The sequence below is a fragment of the Papio anubis genome, chromosome X, assembly GCF_008728515.1.
Source record: "Papio anubis isolate 15944 chromosome X, Panubis1.0, whole genome shotgun sequence".
NCBI classification, from domain to species: Eukaryota; Metazoa; Chordata; class Mammalia; order Primates; family Cercopithecidae; genus Papio; species Papio anubis.
Window position 1 is genome coordinate 101,178,677 of NC_044996.1, and position 19,889 is coordinate 101,198,565.

A 19,889-nucleotide genomic window follows, 5' to 3' on the forward strand; every position below is an offset into this window, starting at 1 on the left:
TCCGCTCTTTTGCATTTGCTGAGGAATGTTTTACTTCCCATTATGTGGTCAACTTTAGAATAATTGTGGTGCCGAGAAGAATGTATATCTGTTGATTTGGGGTGGAGAGTTCTGTAGATGTCTGTTAGGTCCGCTTGGTCCAGAGCTGAGTTCAAGTCCTGAATATCCTTGTTAATTTTCTGGCTCATTGATCTGTCTAATATTGACAGTGGGTTGTTAAAGTCTCTCATTATTATTGTGTGGAAGTCTAAATCTCTTTGTAGGTCTCTAAGAACTTGCTTTATGAATCTGGGTGCCCCTGTATTGGGTGCATATATATTTAAGATAGCTCTTCTTGTTGCATTGATCTCTTTACCATTATGAAATGCCCTTCTTTGTCTTTTTTGATCTTTGCTGGCTTAAAGTCTGTTTTATCAGAGACTAGGATAGCAACCCCTGCTTTTTTTTGCTTTCCATTTGCTTGGTAAATCTTCCTCCCTCCCTTTATTTTGAGCTATGTGTGTCTTTGCATGTGAGATGAGTCTCCTGAATACAGCACACCGATGTGTCTTGACTCTTCATCCAATTTGCCAGTCTGTGTCTTTTAATTGGGGCATTTAGCCTGTTTACATTTAAGGTTAAAATTGTTATGTGTGAATTTGATCCTGTCATTATGATGCTAGCTGGTTATTTTGTCCATTAGTTGATGCAGTTTCTTCATAGCGTTGACGGTCTTTACAATTTGGTATGTTTTTGTGGTGGCTGGTACCGGTTTTTCCTTTCCACATTTAGTGCTTCCTTCGGGAGCTCCTGTAAGGCAGGCCTGGTGATGACAAAATCTTTCAGTATTTGCTTGTCTGTAAAGGATTTTATTTCCCCCTTGCTTATGAAGCCTTGTTTGGCTGGATATGAAATTCTGGGTTGAAAATTCTTTTCTTTAAAGATGTTGAATATTGGCCCCCACTTTCTTGTGGCTTGTAGGGTTTCTTCAGAGAGGCTTGCTGTTAGTCTGATGGGCTTCCCTTTGTGGGTAACCTGACCTTTCTCTCTGGCTGCCCTTAACACTTTTTCCTTCATTTCAACCTTGGTGAATCTGACAATTATATGTCTTGGGGTTTCTCTTCTTGAGGAGTATCTTTGTGGTGTCCTCTGTATTTCCTAAATTTGAAGGTTGGCCTGTCTTGCTAGGTTGGGGAAGTTCTCCTGGATAATATCCTGAAGAGTGTTTTGCAACTTGGTTCCATTCTCCCTATCACTTTCAGGTACGTCAAACGTACGTTTGGTCTTTTCACATAGTCCCATATTTCTTGGAGGCTTTGTTTGTTCCTTTTCATTCTTTTTTTCTCTTATCTTGTCTTCATGCTTTATTTCATTAAGTTGATCTTCCATCTCTGATATCCTTTCTTCCGCTTGATCGATTCGGCTATTGATACTTGTGTATGCTTCACAAAGTTCTCGTGCTGTGTTTTTCAGCTCCATCAGGTCTTTTATGTTCTTCTCTAAGCTGGTTATTCTAGTTAGCAATTCCTCTAACCTTTTTTCAAGGTTCTTAGCTTTCTTGCATTGGGTTACAATATGCTCCTTTAGCTCAGAGGAGTTTGTTATTACCCACCTTCTGAAGCCTACTTCTGTCAATTCATCAAACTCATTCTCCGTCCAGTTTTGTTCTCTTGCTGGCAAGGAGTTGTGGTCCTTTGGAGGAGAAGAAGTGTTCTGGTTTTTGGAATTTTCAGCCTTTTTGTGCTGGTTTTTCCTCATCTTTGTGGATTTATCTACCTTTGGTCTTTGATGTTGGTGACCTTTGGATGGAGTTTTCATTTGGACATCCTTTTTGTTGATGTTGATGCTATTCCTTTCTGTTTGTTAGTTTTCCTTCTAATAGTCAGGCTTCTCTGCTGCAGGTCTGCTGGAGTTTGCTGGAGCTCCACTCCAGACCTTGTTTGCTTGGGTATCACCAGTGGAGGCTGCATGCTGCCTGTTCCTTCCTCTGGAAGCTTCATCCCAGAGGTGCACCCGCCAGATGCCAGCTGGAGGTCTCCTGTAAGAGGTGTCTGTCAACCCTTGCTGGGAGGTGTCTCCTAGCAGGAGGCACAGGGGTCAGGGACCCACTTGAGGAGACAATCTGTCCCTTAGCAGAGCTCGAATGCTGTGCTAGGAGATCTGCTGCTCTCTTCAGAGCTGGCAGGAGGAACGTTTAAGTCTGCTGAAACTGTGTCCACAACCACCCCTTCCCCCATGTGCTGTGTCCCAGGAAGATGGAAGTTTTATCTATAAGCCTGTGACTAGGGCTGCTGCCTTTCTTTCAGTGATGCCTTACCCAGAGAGAAGGAATCTAGAGAGGTAGTCTGGCTACAAAATCTTTGCCAAGCTGTGGGGGACCCCACCCAGTTAGAACTTCCTGGAGGCTTTGTTTACACTCTGAGGGGAAAACTGCCTACACAAGCCTCAGTAATGGCGGATGCCCCTCCCCCCACCAAGCTCCAGCATCCCAGATCGACTTTAGACTGCTGTGCTGGCAGCAAGAATTTCAAGCCATTGGTCTTAGCTTGCTGGGCTCTGTGGGGTTGGGATCCACTGAGCTAGACCACTTGGCTCCCTGGCTTCCACCTCCTTTCCAGGGGAGTGAGCAGTTCTGTCTCACTGGTGTTCCAGGCGCCACTGGGGTATGAAAAAAAAACTCCTGCAGCTAGCTTGGTGTCTGCCCAAACAGCTGCCCAGTTTTGTGCTTGAAACCTAGGGCCCTGGTGGTGTAGGCACCCGAGGAAATCTCCTGGTCTGAGGGTTGCAAAGACCATGGGAAAAGCATAGTATCTGGGCTGGAGTGCACTGTTCCTCATGGCATAGTCCTTCATGGCTTCTGTTGGCTAGGGGAGGGAGTTCCCCGACCCCTTGCGCTTCCTGGGTGAGGCAATGCCCCACCCTGCTTTGGCTCGCCCTCCCTGGGCTGCACCTACTGTCTAACCAGTCCCAATGAGATGAGCCGAATACCTCAGTTGGAAATGCAGAAATCACCCCCCTTCTGCATTGATCTCGCTGGGAGCTGCAGACCGGAGCTGTTCCTATTCGGCCATCTTGCCAGCCACCCCCAGAAAAAGATCTTTTGTGCCAGGAATTGCGAATAAATACCAAGAACAGCTAAGAAATGTTTTAAATAATTTCCTTTCAGAGTGGGAACATCATTTTAGCATTTATTCCCTCAGGGAGAAAATTCTTCAATAAATATAGAAATCTTTGGGAAATTAGGAGTTTAATAAGAGGCTTCTATATTGACTTTCATACATTTACTTCTGCAGTGTTTGCTGTCTTGAACTGTAAAGTTAAAATTAAACAATTTAACTTAGACTGAAAAGAATCCCAATGGTATATTATCAATAATGCTTTTCTTAGAGGCCTCATAATGCCAAAGAAACGTTTTTCAATCAATTGAAATTGTGGTCCCATAATTTCATTTAAATATCAGGGATAAGACTGAAGAGTCTTTGGAAAGCCATCATGTCTCCCCGCTGTCTTGGGTTAAGACTGCACCTAGACTGCCCTCAACAGATAGAAATTTCAAGAATTTACAAAAAGATTGTATAACCTGATTTGGGATAACATCTCCCTTGTCAGTGTGCACTTCTTTATGTAACAGTCCTATTTGATTACATCAGATGAAATGGGGGCAGTTTAATTCCACGACAGGGCTGCAGAAGTGCAAATAGAGGGAAGAGTTACATCAAGAAGACTATGGAACTAGTGGTTCCTGGGCCAGAGGACAGCCGAGGCAGAGGCTCTGCAGACCTTAAGTTCTCCATTTGCTGTGCTCCTGTTTCTCTGGGGCATTCTTATCCTTGATACCTAAAGCTTTTTGAACTAAAATAAAACAGTGAATATATTTCTTCCCTTTTACCTTCACAAAAATCTTTGAATGAGTAAGAATTATGTACACATATGAATTTCCCAGTGAAAAGACAAATTATGTTTTTGGTTGAGATATAATTAACATAGAGTCAATTGTATAAATCTTAAGTGTATAGGTCAACACATTTTGTAAAATGTGTGCAGTTGAGTAACCAACACAAAAATCGAGATGTAGAATATTTTTATCACTTTAGAAAGCTCCTTTCTCCCCCTTTCTGGTCAAATTCCCTACCTGGAGGCAATTACTATTCTGATTTCTGTTACCATAGATTAGTTTTGTCTGTTCTTAAATAAGAATTTTAAATCTTTGAGAAAAGTCAGTTTTAAAAAATATTAAAGAAGTATAGTTTTTTTCATTTATTTATTTATTTATTTATTTAGATACGGAGTATTGCTCTGTTGCCCAGGCTGGAGTGCAGTGGCACAATCTTGGCTCACTGCAACCTCTGCCTCCCAGGTTCAAGGAATTCTCCTGCTTCAGCCTCCTGAGTAGCTGGGATTACTGGCGCCTGCCACCACACCTGGCTAAATGTTTTTGTATTTTTAGTAGGGATGACCAGGCTGGTCTCAAACTCCTGGCCTCAAATGATCCACCTACCTTGGCCTCCCAAGGTGCTGAGATTACAGGTGTGAGTCACCCCGCCTGGCCAGAAGTATAATTTAGTGTATGAATGTTTAATATGAAAAACTTCTTCATACTTGTTTGTCTCTATTCTTAAGGTTAAAACTGGTTATAGATGCATATGTATCTATGTCATAGTTGAAATTAAAAAACAAAATCACAGAATAGTCTATAGAAAAGTAGATCTTTTTTGTTTTCTTTTTTTTTTGAGACAGGGTCATGTTCTGTTGCCTAGGCTGGAGCGCAGTGGTGTGAACATAGCTCACTGCAGCCTTGACCTCCTGAGGTCAACAATTCTCCCATCTCAGCCTCCCGAGTAGCTGAGACTACAGGCGTGTAACACCGTACCTGGCTAATGTTTTTTTTTAAGAGTTGTGTTTTTGGCCAGGCGCGGTGGCTCAAGCCTGTAATCCCAGCACTTTGAGAGGCCGAGACGGGCAGATCACGAGGTCAGGAGATCGAGACCATCCTGGCTAACACAGTGAAACCCCGTCTCTACTAAAAAATACAAAAAACTAGCTGGGTGAGGTGGCGGGCGCCTGTAGTCCCAGCTACTCGGGAGGCTGAGGCAGGAGAATGACGTGAACCCGGGAGGCGGAGCTTGCAATGAGCTGAGATCCGGCCACTGCACTCCAGCCTGGGCAACAGAGCGAGACTCCGCCTCAAAAAAAAAAAAAAAAAAGAGTTGTGTTTTTGCCATGTTGCCCAGGCTGATCTTGAACTCCTGAACTCAATCTTCCCGCTTTGGCCTCCCAAAATGCTGGGATTACAGGCATGAGCCACCGTACCTGGCCAAAAATATATCTTTATATATTTGTCACTTGATTGTGTGTATCTTAGAAGTGATTATGCAAACCCTGCAACTATTACTGACATTTTCTCCATTTGCAGGTTCTAGAACACGTAGAGCCCTTACGTCCCTACGAATCCCTCGACACCCTGAAAAAGTTCCTCCAGTATCATGGCAAGATTTTGTGTTTCTTCTGCCTGTGGGATGACTCAGTCTCAATGTTTGGAGACCGTAGAGAACTCATCCTGCATTACTTCTTGTGTGATGATACTATTGAAATCAAAGAATTGCTTCCACACAACTCAGGCCAAGATGCTATAAAAATGTTCCTCCGGAGGAGTAAGCTGCCCAAGGTGAGCAGTGGACATAACCACTTTCTGAATTTGCTTGTGAGTCAAGAGACTAGAGTCACTGTTTGGAATGTTGTGTGTTATGACTATGTGATGATAATAACCATGCACTGGTGCAGGTATTTAGAAAACTTTCATTTTGTGCTCTCTATTAATATACATCTGTGAAAGTAATACAGAGAATATGATCAATTAGAGTTGGAACATTGAAGTTAAGGCAAGTAAAGGAAAAAAGTCAAATGTAAGAGAAAGCACCTATTCATCATTGAGTTCATATCCAGTTTTATGAAACTAAATGACTCCTTAGTAAAAGAATTGCTTGTGGCTTTGGACGGGGCACTACAGACTACTGAGGAGAGCCCATGGTTTGGTCTAGGTTGTGAATACAAACACACACTATACACATGCACCTACATGTGCATGTACACATGCACTCACAAACATACACATGCAAGTTTACAAACCAAAGTGCCTTTTCTGAGTGTAGCAACTGGTCACCAACTAGCCACTAGCTAGTGGCAGTGATGACTTTTGCATTTTATTTGATATTAAAAAGAGTTGTCAGATTGATTTCTATAAATATTTATGGCCATTTGAGAGCTCATGTAATTTGGGGGCAGCAGAAACTTCCCAGACCTGGATTAGAGTTGTGAGTCTGCCCCTTAATAGTTGGGCTACCTTGGGCAAATCGCATAACCTCTTTGAGCTTATTTCCCTGTCTTTAAAATGTGGTAACATAGTAAAAAAACAAAAAAACAAAAAAACACCATCGAAGGACCTGTAAACACCTATAAGGACACTTAAAAACATAAAGGCTTTTTCAAAAGCTCTGTTATATTTTTTCTTATTTGGGTAAAGTATCTTCTTAGTGCACATGGAAAGGTTACCATAACACTGATTTCCGAGGCAAATAACTGCTGGCCATTCAGTCCTCACGGGAGCTTTTTCCAGATTCTCTGAGCCCACTGCCAGAAGCCCTACTGCGTGTGCTTGGAGGCAGGGGAGGCACAGTTTGTCCCAGAGTGAGCCCTGGGATACGCATAGCAGGCAACCAGGAGGTGCCAGAAAAACCTGTTTTTAGAATGACTTTGAAAAATAGGCTAAATATAAAATAATAGTGACATACCTGACATTTACAGTGTGCCAACATCAGTTAATTCATTTTATTCATTCATTCAACAAATATTCATTGAGTGCCACCTGTATGCCAGCCCTGGAGTTATAGTAAGAAAGGGAATGGATTAAATCCTACCACACCTTGTTTTGATTTTGTCTTCCAGAATTGCCCACCTAGAGTCTATCAACCAGGCCAGATAACAGATCGAGCGGTTCTCAATTTGTATGGTGACTTTATAAAGAACCAAGCGGATGGCTTCCTGATGGATAGATATAAGGGAAGGAACCTCACATTTTATTACCTGTTTCTAGGGTGACTTCTTTGGAACCTGAATAGTGGGGCGAGTTACATACTCTTTTCTTGTGAGATTGTGAATGAAATCGATGATTACATAAATATGCATTGTACTGCTGTTTATTAGTAATAAGCATGCTGAAATGTCTATATAAATATATGTATTGCATTGCAGTTTGTAAGTATAATACTACAGTGCTAAAATAATACTTTAGAACATTAACATCAACTGGTTGCTTTTTTATTTGATTTTTAAAATTTAGTTATTAAAGACTGAAGTTTTATTTTTAATTTCCTTTTTTTCTCTGGGAAGGGGTTCCTGGTTCTTTGGAGGGTCCATGGTGCCAATGCTATGTTCCTTTGTCTTTATTAGCTAGGAGAAGTAGACCAAGAGTTTTACAAAGATAGTGACCTGTCCCTCGGAGTCACCATCAATGTGTGGGGAAGAAAAGTGCTCCTTTATGACTGTGATGAATTTACGAAGTCTTATTATAAGTCTAAATATGGAATTGGTAAGTGATACGTATGTCAATTAAAATATTTTTAAAATTAAACTCTTTGTTCCCCAGTTAAGATTTTACTTTGGAGTTTCAAATGCTAGGCTCATAATAGCTACCACTTATTGTGCATTTGCTATCTTCCAGCTGTTCGTTGTCTTATATATTCCTAACAATTCTCTATGGGTAGGCTCATGATCCCCGTTTTAGAGGTGAAAAAAACCGAGACTTAAAGGGGGCTCATTTGTCCAAGGTTATGCAGTGAGCAAAGAGTGAGCCAAGATTTGAACTTGTCTGCCTGATGCCAGGGACTTCCATTTTCCTTTATAGTCCTCTGCCCCACTCTAGTATGGGGTAAATGTTTTGGCTGAGCAATCAAAATGGAAAATGAATGCTTTTCTTTTCACTTAATTCTTACCACAATGGGTATACCTAATTGAGTTATCAAGGGAATTCTCTTCTGCTAGTTTTGCTCTCCCTTTCCTGGTGAGGCTCAGCCAGGTCTTAAGCTTCTCTCTTCTCAGACATTAACTCCGTTCCAATAAGGTTAGTTCAGTTCAGAATGAAAATGAGCTATTGATTGAGCACCTACTATATGTAGGTCATTGTAGTAGACTTAGGAGATACAGAATTGCATAAGAGGTTTCTAGGCTGGAAGGAGAACTGAGACCTGCAGCGTGTGACACCGTGTTACGAGTGTCTTGGAAGCTGGTGGAGGATGTGACGTGAAACCTAAAACATAAACCCTCATTTGTTAAACTCCCCTCTACCTGAGTCTCCAGGTACCTGCTGCTGCTAGAAATTGATGGGACTTGCTGACCTCCCAGTTTGGGACTGGAGTTGGGATAGGGGGTACTTAGTCCTGTACTTCTCTCTGAACCTTGGAGTATTCATATGAACACACTTCCCCGAGGGGTGAGATGGAAGCCAAGTGCAACCGCAGCTTCTTAAAAGACAAGGTGCTTTGTCTCTAGAATGAGATGAAGCCATGCTATGTGTCTTGTTGTCTGCATTGTGTAGTATTCCTGGCCTTCTGGGAGTCTCTATATTGTGAGAGAAGGCACATCAAGCACACAAAGGGGTTAGAGTAAAAAAGGCTTTCAGTTTTACTCTTAGGTTCATTAGGGGAATTTGTCACACTGCATCTGCATGCCAGATTAGTCAAAATGTATGGGCCCTACTGGGGCCAAATTGGTGACCTCTTTTTATTTTATTTTCTAAAATTAGTCCCCTTCAGTGGACACAGTTGGGCATATTTGCCTTGGGGACTGTGGACAAGAAGCAGCCAGGAATGTGTAGGTGGCAGCTGCTCTGGAGAAGCTGCTGGTGGCCCTTAGACTATGGGAAAAGAATTTGGCCTTTAATAAATGTAGATGCCTGTTTGGAATCCATAAGTCTTTAGTATAGAATGAAAATTTAAATGTATATATCAAGATGAGTCACCAAAAACCATAACTTACACCTGATGATTACCTTAATATAAAGGACGTGGTAAATGTTCCAAAGCATTGTATGATTCCTTAAACATAAAGTCCAACTTTTGGTTGATGTTTGTCTGTCAGCTTGGTGAGAATATGAAAGTTGAATTTGGGAAAATGAATGTCCTAGTGGTGAGACTTAGTATGTTGTTAGGGTCTTAACGGCTTCTCTAGAAAATTTTTGGAGGCAATGTGAATTCCTTGTTGTGCTCCAAATCGAGTCATCCTGGGTAAATGTACCAGCTTCAAATGTCCTATGGTCCATTTCAGTTGAGTCCTTGTGCTTAATTTCTTTCTGTTCACTTCTTTTGTTCACTCTGTGGACTAATTGTATTATGTAAAAAAAAGTACTCTGTGCCTTTAAAGCTAATATAACATGAGCATTATGCATTTAAACAGAAAATTATGCAAATGCAAAATTATGATGCATTTCATAGTCGCACTGACTTTTTATATTTCTCATAACATATGTTAAAATATCCCATTTAACAGACACTATTATTACACAACATTTCTTGAGTTACAACAGTGTACTTAATGTAAGTAAAGACTAGAAATTATATCTATGATGAGGTGGAGGGGAGAATGAATCAGTATTCTCTGATAATCTTTGCGTTTGTTTTTCCTGATTTTTTGGTAAGGTGAAATTAATATCCTTAATGTTACTTAGATACAGTTATTTCTGCCATTTTAATTTTATTTATAGTTCATCCGGTCCCAGCAATTTTTTAAACTGACCAAATTACATGTGTTATGTTTCGGTATCCTTAAAACCGAAACCAGGACAAAGTCCCATCAATCATTGTGGTTCTGTCAATAATCGTCGTCACATTTCCTCCCTTGTCAATTATTGCGTTCAGTAGAAAACCTGGGTGTCTCCATTGTGCAGCACGCAGGAAGGATCTGACAAGTACCAGCAACACAGCTAGGGGCCTCTCTAGCAGGAAGTCGGGGAAGACTTCTAACGCAGAATGCAGCCTTGGTGCTTTAGTACCTTCTCCTGTGTGATGATACCCCAACATATTTTGGGGGGAGAAAAAATGGCAGACAAAGACAAGGAGTTGGCCACAGTCCCAAGAAAGGTACATGGATAACCTTTCTATTTATGTAGAAGTGGAGGGCTTGCTAGAATTCCAAGAGACATTTGAGCTCCTGTGTAAAACTCAATCTCTTAAGATGATTCCTTCATACTTTTAAGGATTCTAAGGAGAAGGTGATTCCATAGATTTCTTCTCTTTAATAGTGCAGTGTGACCCCCTCCATCAGGCAGTTTGGCCATCCCTCTGGCCCTGGCTTGCCTGCTGGGCTGTAGCATGTCACTCCCTCATTATTTTATGTGAATGAACACCGACCGGCAGATGGAGGTCTGTTGATCTTTCCTATAGCATGAAGGTTGAAAAAGGCTCTAGGGGTTCCAGCAGGTGTTTCTTTCACTAAAAGGACAGGGATCAAATGTAAACTGTTCATACGTAGGAATTTCTGCTTTAGGTTGTTATTTGTCTATCAGTGGACTTTCTTATTTTTTCTTAGTGGCTGGGACAATGAAACTAGTAACAAGACTGTTCATTCTCATTGCTTTTGAACACTTATTAGGCTATACTTAGATTGAACAAAAATCTTAAAGACCTTTAATTTTGTGGAGTCATTTCTGGCCATCTCTGAATTTTTAGGAACAGCAGAACATTTAAGATGAGTGTTTAATGATTATTTGAGGGAACTGGACACTTAAAATTGCATCAATAGGATAGAATTGGCTTCTGGTCTCATCACATGGTCCTGATGGACCTAACAATTTTGTTTTTTTTGCTTCCCATATAAAATGAAGATGGTTGAGATGGGAGGATTCTTAAAGATTTTATAGCTCTAACATGATGTGATTCACGACTTTAGGTTTCATTGAAATCATTTGATGTGGGTATTGAATACAAGTGCAAGTGGATTTACCTTGAAGCTAATGAATCATAATCTTTAGAGGTCTTCCTTTCCAGGGGTCCCAATCCAAGGCCCTGGCCTAATTTTGTCTTAGTAGTTTGACATTCTTCGTCTAGAAGAGCTTCGCCCAAATTATTTAAGCTTCTAGCCTCCCAAAACCTGTATTCATCTCTAGGCTACTAGAACATAAGCAATGAAATTGAAGGCTTTTCCCAGTAGTCTTTCCCACTGAGATGGGGAATAGAAAATCACCACGAAGAAACATTAAGACTCCTTTGTAGTATGTATCATCTCTCTGCCAATTTGTTGGAATCTCGTCAACCATGGATGGACATTCGAGATATATATATATATATATATATGTTTTGACAAGTCACTTGGAATTAGAGAAATCAGATAATTAAAAGATATATCTGTCTCAGGATCTAGCAGAATGCCAACTTAAGACATTGGGGAAGATGCTTTGTACAAAAATGTATACTTTTTCATTTATTCAATGAATATTTTTGAACACCTAAAACATGCGGGATGCTGGGATGATGGAAAACCAAAGTGAAGAAACTTGTCATTCAGCTGTGAGTTCAGAGCTTTGTGAATGTATGCAAATTACCCAGAGAAATGGAATTTAAAGTTGGATCTTGAGCCAGAGTTTCCAAAAAGATGTATGTGGTGGTATAAAAGTCAGGCATGATGGAGTGGAAAAGTTCTCAGCTTTTATACACTAGATGGCACTGTGGGTGCAGAGGAAAGCTCTAAATTGGTTCTTTTGTTACTTAAATCTGTTGCAAAAATTATATGGTTGAGAAAACAACAGTGTGTTATAAGCCCTGTAATTCTGGGGGGAAGTGTAGAATGCAGTCCTAATTACTTTGAGATTCAATATGTGTCCTCTTTTGGTTAGACTGCTTAGATTGGTACGTAGAGTTGTATGTATATGTCTCCTGTTGTAAGAAACTGCTCAGGCCCAGATTTTTTAGTAATCACATAGAGCTCTCCTGCCATGGTTATGATGCTCTTCCTGAAATGAAAGACCAAACAGTGGTGCGTTAGATGTAATGGTTAGCAATGATAGAATCTACTGCAATTCTGCCCAATTCCAAGATTTGAACTCTCCTCTTTATTTCCAAGACTTTTCTTTAATCACCACAAAAATAGTAATAGTTGAAGCTCACAAGTCACTTCTGTACAGGCAGACTGGCTCCCCCCTTTCACTGAGTCACCTTTATAAACATGTCTGCTGTAAGCAGTCTCTGTTAGGATGTAACAATACTCTTTTGGGGATTGTGTTTGGGGAAATTTCACACAAAGGCTGCTAGGAAGTCTAAGGAAATATGAAAGCTGAAAATGTTTTCAACAAGAGTTAGAAATGGCCTCAAGCTCTTAGCCTTTTGATCATCAGTTAAAACACAAAACAAAAACAAAAAAACCACCTTAATATTAAGAGTTAGGTTGTCTTGGATGAAAAATTGATCTCCATTTTCTCTTCTAGAGGTGTACACTAAAATTTGTACTCTTCCTCTATGAGAACTTCGACAGTGGAAAAGGAAATATTTGCTTATGTAGAACTCCTTTCATTCATGATTGAAAACACCTATGTCATACTGAAGCTTAGAGAAGAAGTAGAAAATAGATTCTGTGGGAGTTTGTTTTGTTTCGTTTTAGGAAAGATCTGGCATCTTTTTTGCCATTTATGTTGGAGACAAACACAGTGACTTGGATAGATCGGGTCAATATGTTCCTTGCTCTGGAGAGCACGGTTGCTTCTGAGATTGTACAGCCTCACAAATGAGTACCTGAAAGCTCCTAGGCTATTACAAATATCTTACCAGCTCTCTCTCCATCTCTCTTTCCTCACAGATGATAAGTATATAAATAAAATCAACAGTATTTACCGCATAGCACTCCCTTGGAGAGAGTAGGCAGTTGGCTATTTTAAAAGTTTTTTCTCTTTCTGTTTTGTTTGTTCACTTCATTGCATTTGAGTGCAATTGTAGTCTTTTCTTGGGCTTAACAAAAGCTACCTGGGGCTGTGGCTGGTGAGAGGAAAGTTTTATTTTGGTGTTTGTTTTTGAACTTCATAGGGAAATACTATGACCTGGAGTTGATTTGGAGGCAATGGAGGGTACTCAAATAGAGGGTGCAGTAGGAGGAGATGGTGGATGGGGAAGGATAAAGGTGAATAGTGAGGAATAAGTCCTGTTTGGAAAAGAATTTTATTAGTGAGTGTTGACTGAGATAGGAGAGGGCTAAATTACAGGTTAAAATATGGAATGAGTGGCATAAAGTTTCAAGTATGAATTTTCATATTATTGGAAAAATCAGAGGAGAACAAAAAATATTCAGAAATGGGAATGTGATGACAAAATATAAACGTTTACTTATTTGACATAGATTCTTTTTTTTTTTTTTTTAACTTTTGAACCAATGGTGATTATTGAGTTCCATGGTTTTTGTAAACATGATTGAAACGTACTCTCACAGGATTTTGCTGTGTTTTGTTTGAAAGAGTTTAAAATAGTCTACAAAGATCTCCATGTTGATCTTGAAAACATAACAAACCTTTCAAAACAGCCATAATCAGGGCAAAAAAAATATTGATGTTTTGTTTGCCTTTGTTTTGTTCTAGAGAACTTTACCTCAGTTTCATGCAAGCCTCCTTCTCCTCCTCCAAAAATAGAAAGGAAATTTCCACCTTACAACGGTTTTGGTTCTGAAGAGGATTCTCTCCGTACCTGCATAGGCCTCAAGCCCACACCTCATCGGAGGAACTTCAAGAAGTTTATGGAAAAAGACAGGTGCTTGAGGGAACCATGATTTTAGTCTGATCTTTCCCAGATGTGTTTGGGGTTTATAACATAGTTCTCATGACAAAACAGATGTCACGCAGCTCATCTAATTGCAAGTCCGGGGAGACATTATTATAGGCTTTTAATGAGGTTGATTAACATGCACGTATTAACAGGTTCTTACTTGAGTGCTTATTTTAGTAAGTATCATCTGGAGGCCCCTAAAGTAATATTATCTCCAATCTATGTTGCCTTTCCATATCTATCTATATGTCTGTCTCCCGAAGATGGGAAAGATGTAGAGTAGGAGTTAGCAAGCTCTTTCTTAAAGGGTCAGATAGGAAATATTTTTGGTTTTGTGGGCCATACGGTGTCTGTCACAACCACTCAGATCTGCCTTTGTAGCGTGAAAGCAACCACAGACAGAATGTAAATGGTTGTGTGACTGTGTTCCAATAAGACTTTTTTTATGGACACTGACATTCAAGTTTGATATAATTTTTACATATCACAAAATATTACTCTTATTTTGATTTTGCCAACCATTTCAAAATGTAAAAACCATTCTTATCTCAAAAGTCATATAAAAACAGGTGGCCTGGTGGATTTGGCTCACTGACTGTGGTTTGCCAACCCCTGCTATAGAGATTTCAAGGATTTATACGTGTTTTTAAAAATGTTACTTGGTGATTAATGTTGTTGTTTTCACTTGAGAGGTTGGTTGAGTTCAGTAACCATAGATTTCTCACTTGGCTGAATATAATTTTAAATGATGGACTTCCAGAAGTATTCCTAATAGACATGGAGAAAAACCTGCCCGTAAATCATGCAGATAGAATGTAGACACTGCCCTTGGCTACCTTTTGCTTCTGCAGGGAGAGCAAGCCCTGGAGAAAGAAGTCAGGGGAAAAGTGGTGGGGAAACATTGTAGGTGCTTGAATAGGATGTGGGCTAAGGGTTGCAGTCCTGTGTGAGGCAAATAATGGATCAGGAGATCCTGGGGGAGAAACATTGATAAAGGGAATGTGGTAAGTCTAGGAGAAGGAGAAGAAAAAGACATCCTGAATTTCATAAAATTGATTGGGGTCAGGTGTTGTTGTAGAACATTCGAAGGAGAGAGAACAGTAGTTGTGTTATAGTTGTAAAAGTGGTAAAAATCAATTAAGAATTATATAGAATGTCTAAAAGTCTGCCTTTGCTATGACATGATGTCCTTCGTCTTTCTAGAAATAATCTTTTATTTTTAAAGACTTTAGGGTTCTATTTTTAAGTTTTAGATTTGATGCTTCTCAGGAATGGTCCCTGTACTTTTTAGAAATGCTAATTATTGTGCCTCCCCCCACCCAGATCGACTGAGATAGAAGCTCTGGGGAAGGGGCTCAACATTCTGAGTTTTCTCAAGTCTTCCAGGGGATTCTGAGACACACCAGTGTTTGAGAACCACTGATTTTTATCACATAAGAGGGTTGCCAGCTCATACTCTGTCCTCCCTTATCGAGAACAGTGTTTAGGTGAGGTTCCAGGGTAGGACTTTTGATGACTAACTTCTGTTTTTAAGGACAGCCACCCGAAGGAGGTGGGCAGAAAGAATGTCTCTATTGTAAAAGGAGAGGGAATTTTTCTTATAAGTAAACAAGATGAAATATTATCCAGGGTGTTGCTTCTGGAACCCAGGGGAAAACCGTTCTTTGTGAGTAGTTGATTTAGTCCCTCTTTCTGTCTACACTGGGTCAACTTGCCCACAGAACACTGACTGTAGATGGTATTCTATGTTCTTGTCATGTTGTCATGGCTGAAGGGTGGTAGTGTAGGCACAAATGTCTCTCATTTTGTTCTTTCTGTCCACTGCTCAATCTGTGCCAGGAATACACTTTCCTCAAGCTCTTCTCACACAGGGACCGTGTTTCCATAGTAACTAGCACATTCAGCTGGAGACTTATACATGAGTTTGAATAACCCAAGGTTTTAAAACTGTAAGAACCTAAGGAAGATGATTTCACAAAGCATACAAAGAATAGTTTTTTAAAATACAAGTAAACTGTGAATTGAGACATGAAATTGTACATGACACTTTGATTATATATATATTGCTATTAAAAATGTACTTGGTGCTATTGTTGTGAGGTTAACGCTGATCTATGAGTCATTGGAGGGAATAGTTTCAGATTAAAGCATATGAGCTTTTGATGGATATAAAGATCTTCTTTATTATCTGGGTAGATATCACTGTGGTAGCCTGCTGGGCAGATTGTCTAGTCTGAGGAGGGAGAGCCAGGATAATATCTTTCTTGCTGCACCAGGCTGAATTAGTTACTCTGTTCTTTGTGTGCCCACAGTACTCTGTTGATTATATCTCTAATAATAATGTTATTACTATTGCTGATTACTCATAATAAGCCATTAGTGGTTACTATGTGCTATGTTACAATACTTAATCTAATTTAATCATCAAATCTTTGGAAAGTAGATAATGTTATTGTACCCATTTTTTACATGAGAAAACTGAGGCTCAGAGAGGCCATGCAACTTCCTCAAGGTCACACAGCTAATTTTTAGTTGAACTAGGAACTGAACCCAGGGAAATCTGACTTCTGGAATTTACCTGTCTTTCGACAGAATCTATACATATAACAGTGCATGTTAAGGACTTGTTTATGTAATTTGTGGGCTCCTTTTAGACCAAGAGCTCCTTGAGGGCAGGGGCCAGCTTTATTGCTTCCATAAGAGCTGGTGCTGGCTATATATTTGGGGATCAATAGTTTGTCTAAGAAGAGAAGGAATGGATGAAGAAGTGAGCAAATAGAATAAATGTTCACTCATCCAGTTCTTAATCATGGATAGAAGAGACAGATGACTTCTCACTGGGAGGGTTATTATCCCAGATTTGTGCCAGTCATAGCCATATAGCATCCAAAAATTCGTGGTTTAATCTTCATCTCTGTCTTGTTACAGATATTGTCCATCTGCTTTCCCCACCAGTCATTTTTTTCCTTCTTTTAAAAATGTTTCCCCATTAATAAAAATAAGCCTTCGTGTGTCTTCCAACCATAAGATTCTATAGCTGTAGCTATATTTGAGGTTTTTAGTAGGTGTATAGCCCTGGATGAGCCATTCATTATCTTAGTGAACAACTATTTCTTGAATCCCTGCTGTGTGCCAAGCAATGTTCTGAGTGTTTGGGATACATCAGCGAACAAAATAGACACCAAGGCCTGCCATCGTGGAACTTATATTCTAGTTCTGGGAGGTGGACCATCAATTAATACATAAGTAAATTACGAAATATTTACAAGATGTTAAGTACCATAAAAAAATAAAGAAGGTATTAAGTTGCTGTGGAAAGAATAAAGGCAGATTGGGAGTATGGGGCTGAGGAACGTTCTTGGTTGCAATTTTAAATAGTGTGGTCTTGAGGGACTTTACTGAGGAGAGGAAATGTGCTCCAGGCAAAAGGAACAGTCGGTGTAAAGGCCCTGAGCAAGAAGTGTGCTTGGGATATTCAAGGAGCATCCGGGAGGCCGACATGGATGGAGTAGATGAGTAAAGAGCAGAGCACATGGAGAGGAGATGAGAGTGTATGGGGAACTGGGTACACAGGGCTTTACGGACTGTTTAAGGACGCTTTGACTTTGAGTGATAAGGGGGCCATTAGAAAATTTGAGCAGAGAAGTGACTTGAGCTGATTTTCTTTTTAAAAGAATCATTCCAGTGTAATGTTGAGAGCAGACTATAGATGGCAATGGTGGAAATTAAGACCGGGTAAGAAGCTACTGCAGTAATCCAAGAAAAAAGTTTTGGTGGCTCAGATCTGGGTGAGTGCAGTGGAAGTGATGAAATTAAATAGTGGATCCTGGAAATATTTTGAGGGTAGGGCCAGTGGGATTCCCTGACAAACTGGTTATGAAGTATGAAAGAAGTGAGGAGTTAAGATGACTCAAAATTTGGGCTTGAGCAACTAGAAGGGTGGAGTTGCCATCCACTGAGATGAGAAGGACTGGAGATGGGATAGGTTTAGGGACAAGAGTAGAAGTTCAGTTTTAGAATGAGTTAAGTTTGGGATGTCTATTAGATATCAAGTGGCAATACCAAGTAGGCAATTGAATACATGTGTGAGTATAGGGTTCAGAAGATAGGTGGACATGGATACCATCAGCATGTAGATGGTATTTAAAGCCATGATACCAAATGGTATTAAAGCCTTGAGATTGGATGAGATCACCAAGGGAGTGAATATACATAGAGCGGAGCATGACCAAGGAATAAACTCTGAAATATCCCCAATTAGGAACTTGGGGAAAAAAGGAGGAACCAACAAAGGAGACTAAAAAGGAGCAAACAAGGAGGTAGGAGCAAAACCAAGAGAATGCTGGATCCCGGAAGCCAGTAAAGCAAGAGTAACACTGAAGGAGTGATCATTTGTGCCGGTTGCTGCTGATTGGTTAAGTTAGATAGGCACAAAAAATTAAGCATTGGAATTGGCATTGTGGAGATCATTGTTGACCTCTACAAGAGCAGTTTAGGTAGAGCAAACCTAATGGAAATGGATTCGAGAGAAAATGGGAGAAGAATTTGACATAATGATTTTAGATAACTCCGAGCTGTACGTAGAAAAAGTTAAGCCATGGCTTCTGGACCTAGGAATTTATAATTTGTTTGGGGACAACGGGAACAAACACATTTTTAAAACAACCATCCAAGAGTACAAGTCTATATAGAGCTAAATTGGGTGTGACCTTACAATTGATGCAGGAGGTATAAGTAGGTGGTCAGCTGGAGTATTGTGATAAAAAAGAATATTCTGGGAAGTTTGAGAAGTAGTTATTAGGGAAATATCTGAAGACACTTGCAGTGCTTCTCAAAGTATGCCCAGGGGACCACCTTATCAGAATCTTCTGGGGTGCTTATTAATAATGCAGGTTTCTGGAGATGTGAGCTAGCTACTGAATCCCCCCGTATCTCTGGGGATGGGACTCTGGATTCTGTATATTTAACAAGCTCCCCAGGTGATTTTTATATACAATAAACTTTGTGAACTGCTAGTCTGAAAATTTTATTGAGTAGATTATATTCTCGATTGATGAGATCTCCAGAACACTAGATTTAGGTAAAAAAAAAAAAAAAAAAAAAAGGCATATTGAACGTGTGAAGAACCCACACTTAACATATACACTTATAAATTATAAGAAGTTAAATTTACAGTAATATTCCTTTTCCTGAAGTTAGACCTATCCTGTTTCAGTGATATTTTGGGTATCTGAAATGTTATGGCTTTTTTGTGTGAGAGGGGCTACCAAATCTATTTGTTACTTACAAACCCAATTATGTACCAGCGAAGGTGGTTGACAAGGCATAGCTTCTCCCCGCGCCCCACGCACTATATGAGGTCTGTCTGAAGCCTGGGAACTGGGTACTGAGAAAACAGCCATGCAGATCTGGCTGCTTTGCTCAGGCTGTTTTGGGGTGAGCTTTCCAAACTGCTGCATATCATCTCACATGGGGCCTCAAGCCTAGGAATCTTGGTGCCATCCTTTCTCAGCCATCATTCTTGTACAGCCCGAGAAACGGGCAGAGAAAAGCACTTTTTGCCTCTGCAAGTCAGAAATACTTGTTTTATTTTTCTAATCACTGTGGACACAAGGAAAGAATGATTTTCAGCCTAGGAGACCCTGCAAAGGAAGACTTCTCTGCGTAGAGTTGTGACAGAGGACATGGTTTATTATCCTGTGTATCTCCCTGGGGTAATGATTTTAGTTATCAAAGACCTCTCCAAGGGTTTACTGTTTGTTACAAAGTCCACCTTTCACTAGCTGATATCCGCAGACATGCTTCTGCTGACAGATCAGAAATCAGTTTCTTCAGTGACCAGGCAATCAACTTTGGTAACTTTTAATTCTGTAATTTCATCCTATCTTTATCTATGCATAAAATTCTGAGTGCAAATTCCAATCAATACAGATCTCATAACAATTTTCCATAAACATTTATTGAATACTTATAATGTAAAAAGTATTATATTAGATAATGGTTAATAAGACAGTCTTTGTCCTTGGAAAACAGACTTGTAATGGCTTACAATGTGAGTGATAAGCGCTATTAAAAAAAAAAAAAAAGGTGGGTCCATCCTATGTGTTACAGCATTTGAAA

General features: G+C 40.0%; 1 protein-coding gene across 2 annotated transcripts in view; it reads left to right on the plus strand.

Moving 5' to 3' along the window:
• The window catches only part of EFHC2 (EF-hand domain containing 2), a 196,014-nt gene that overhangs the window by 87,422 nt on the left and 88,703 nt on the right, over nt 1-19,889 (plus strand). For both annotated transcript variants that reach the window (XR_004180866.1, XM_009197435.3), the window contains exons 5-8: nt 5,393-5,644; nt 6,922-7,035; nt 7,426-7,564; nt 13,586-13,754. Coding sequence is in view for 1 of the 2 variants with exons in the window: in XM_009197435.3 (XP_009195699.2) it covers nt 5,393-5,644; nt 6,922-7,035; nt 7,426-7,564; nt 13,586-13,754 (674 nt within the window). In the remaining variant the exon portion in view is untranslated. The remainder of the gene's footprint in view (nt 1-5,392; nt 5,645-6,921; nt 7,036-7,425; nt 7,565-13,585; nt 13,755-19,889) is intronic.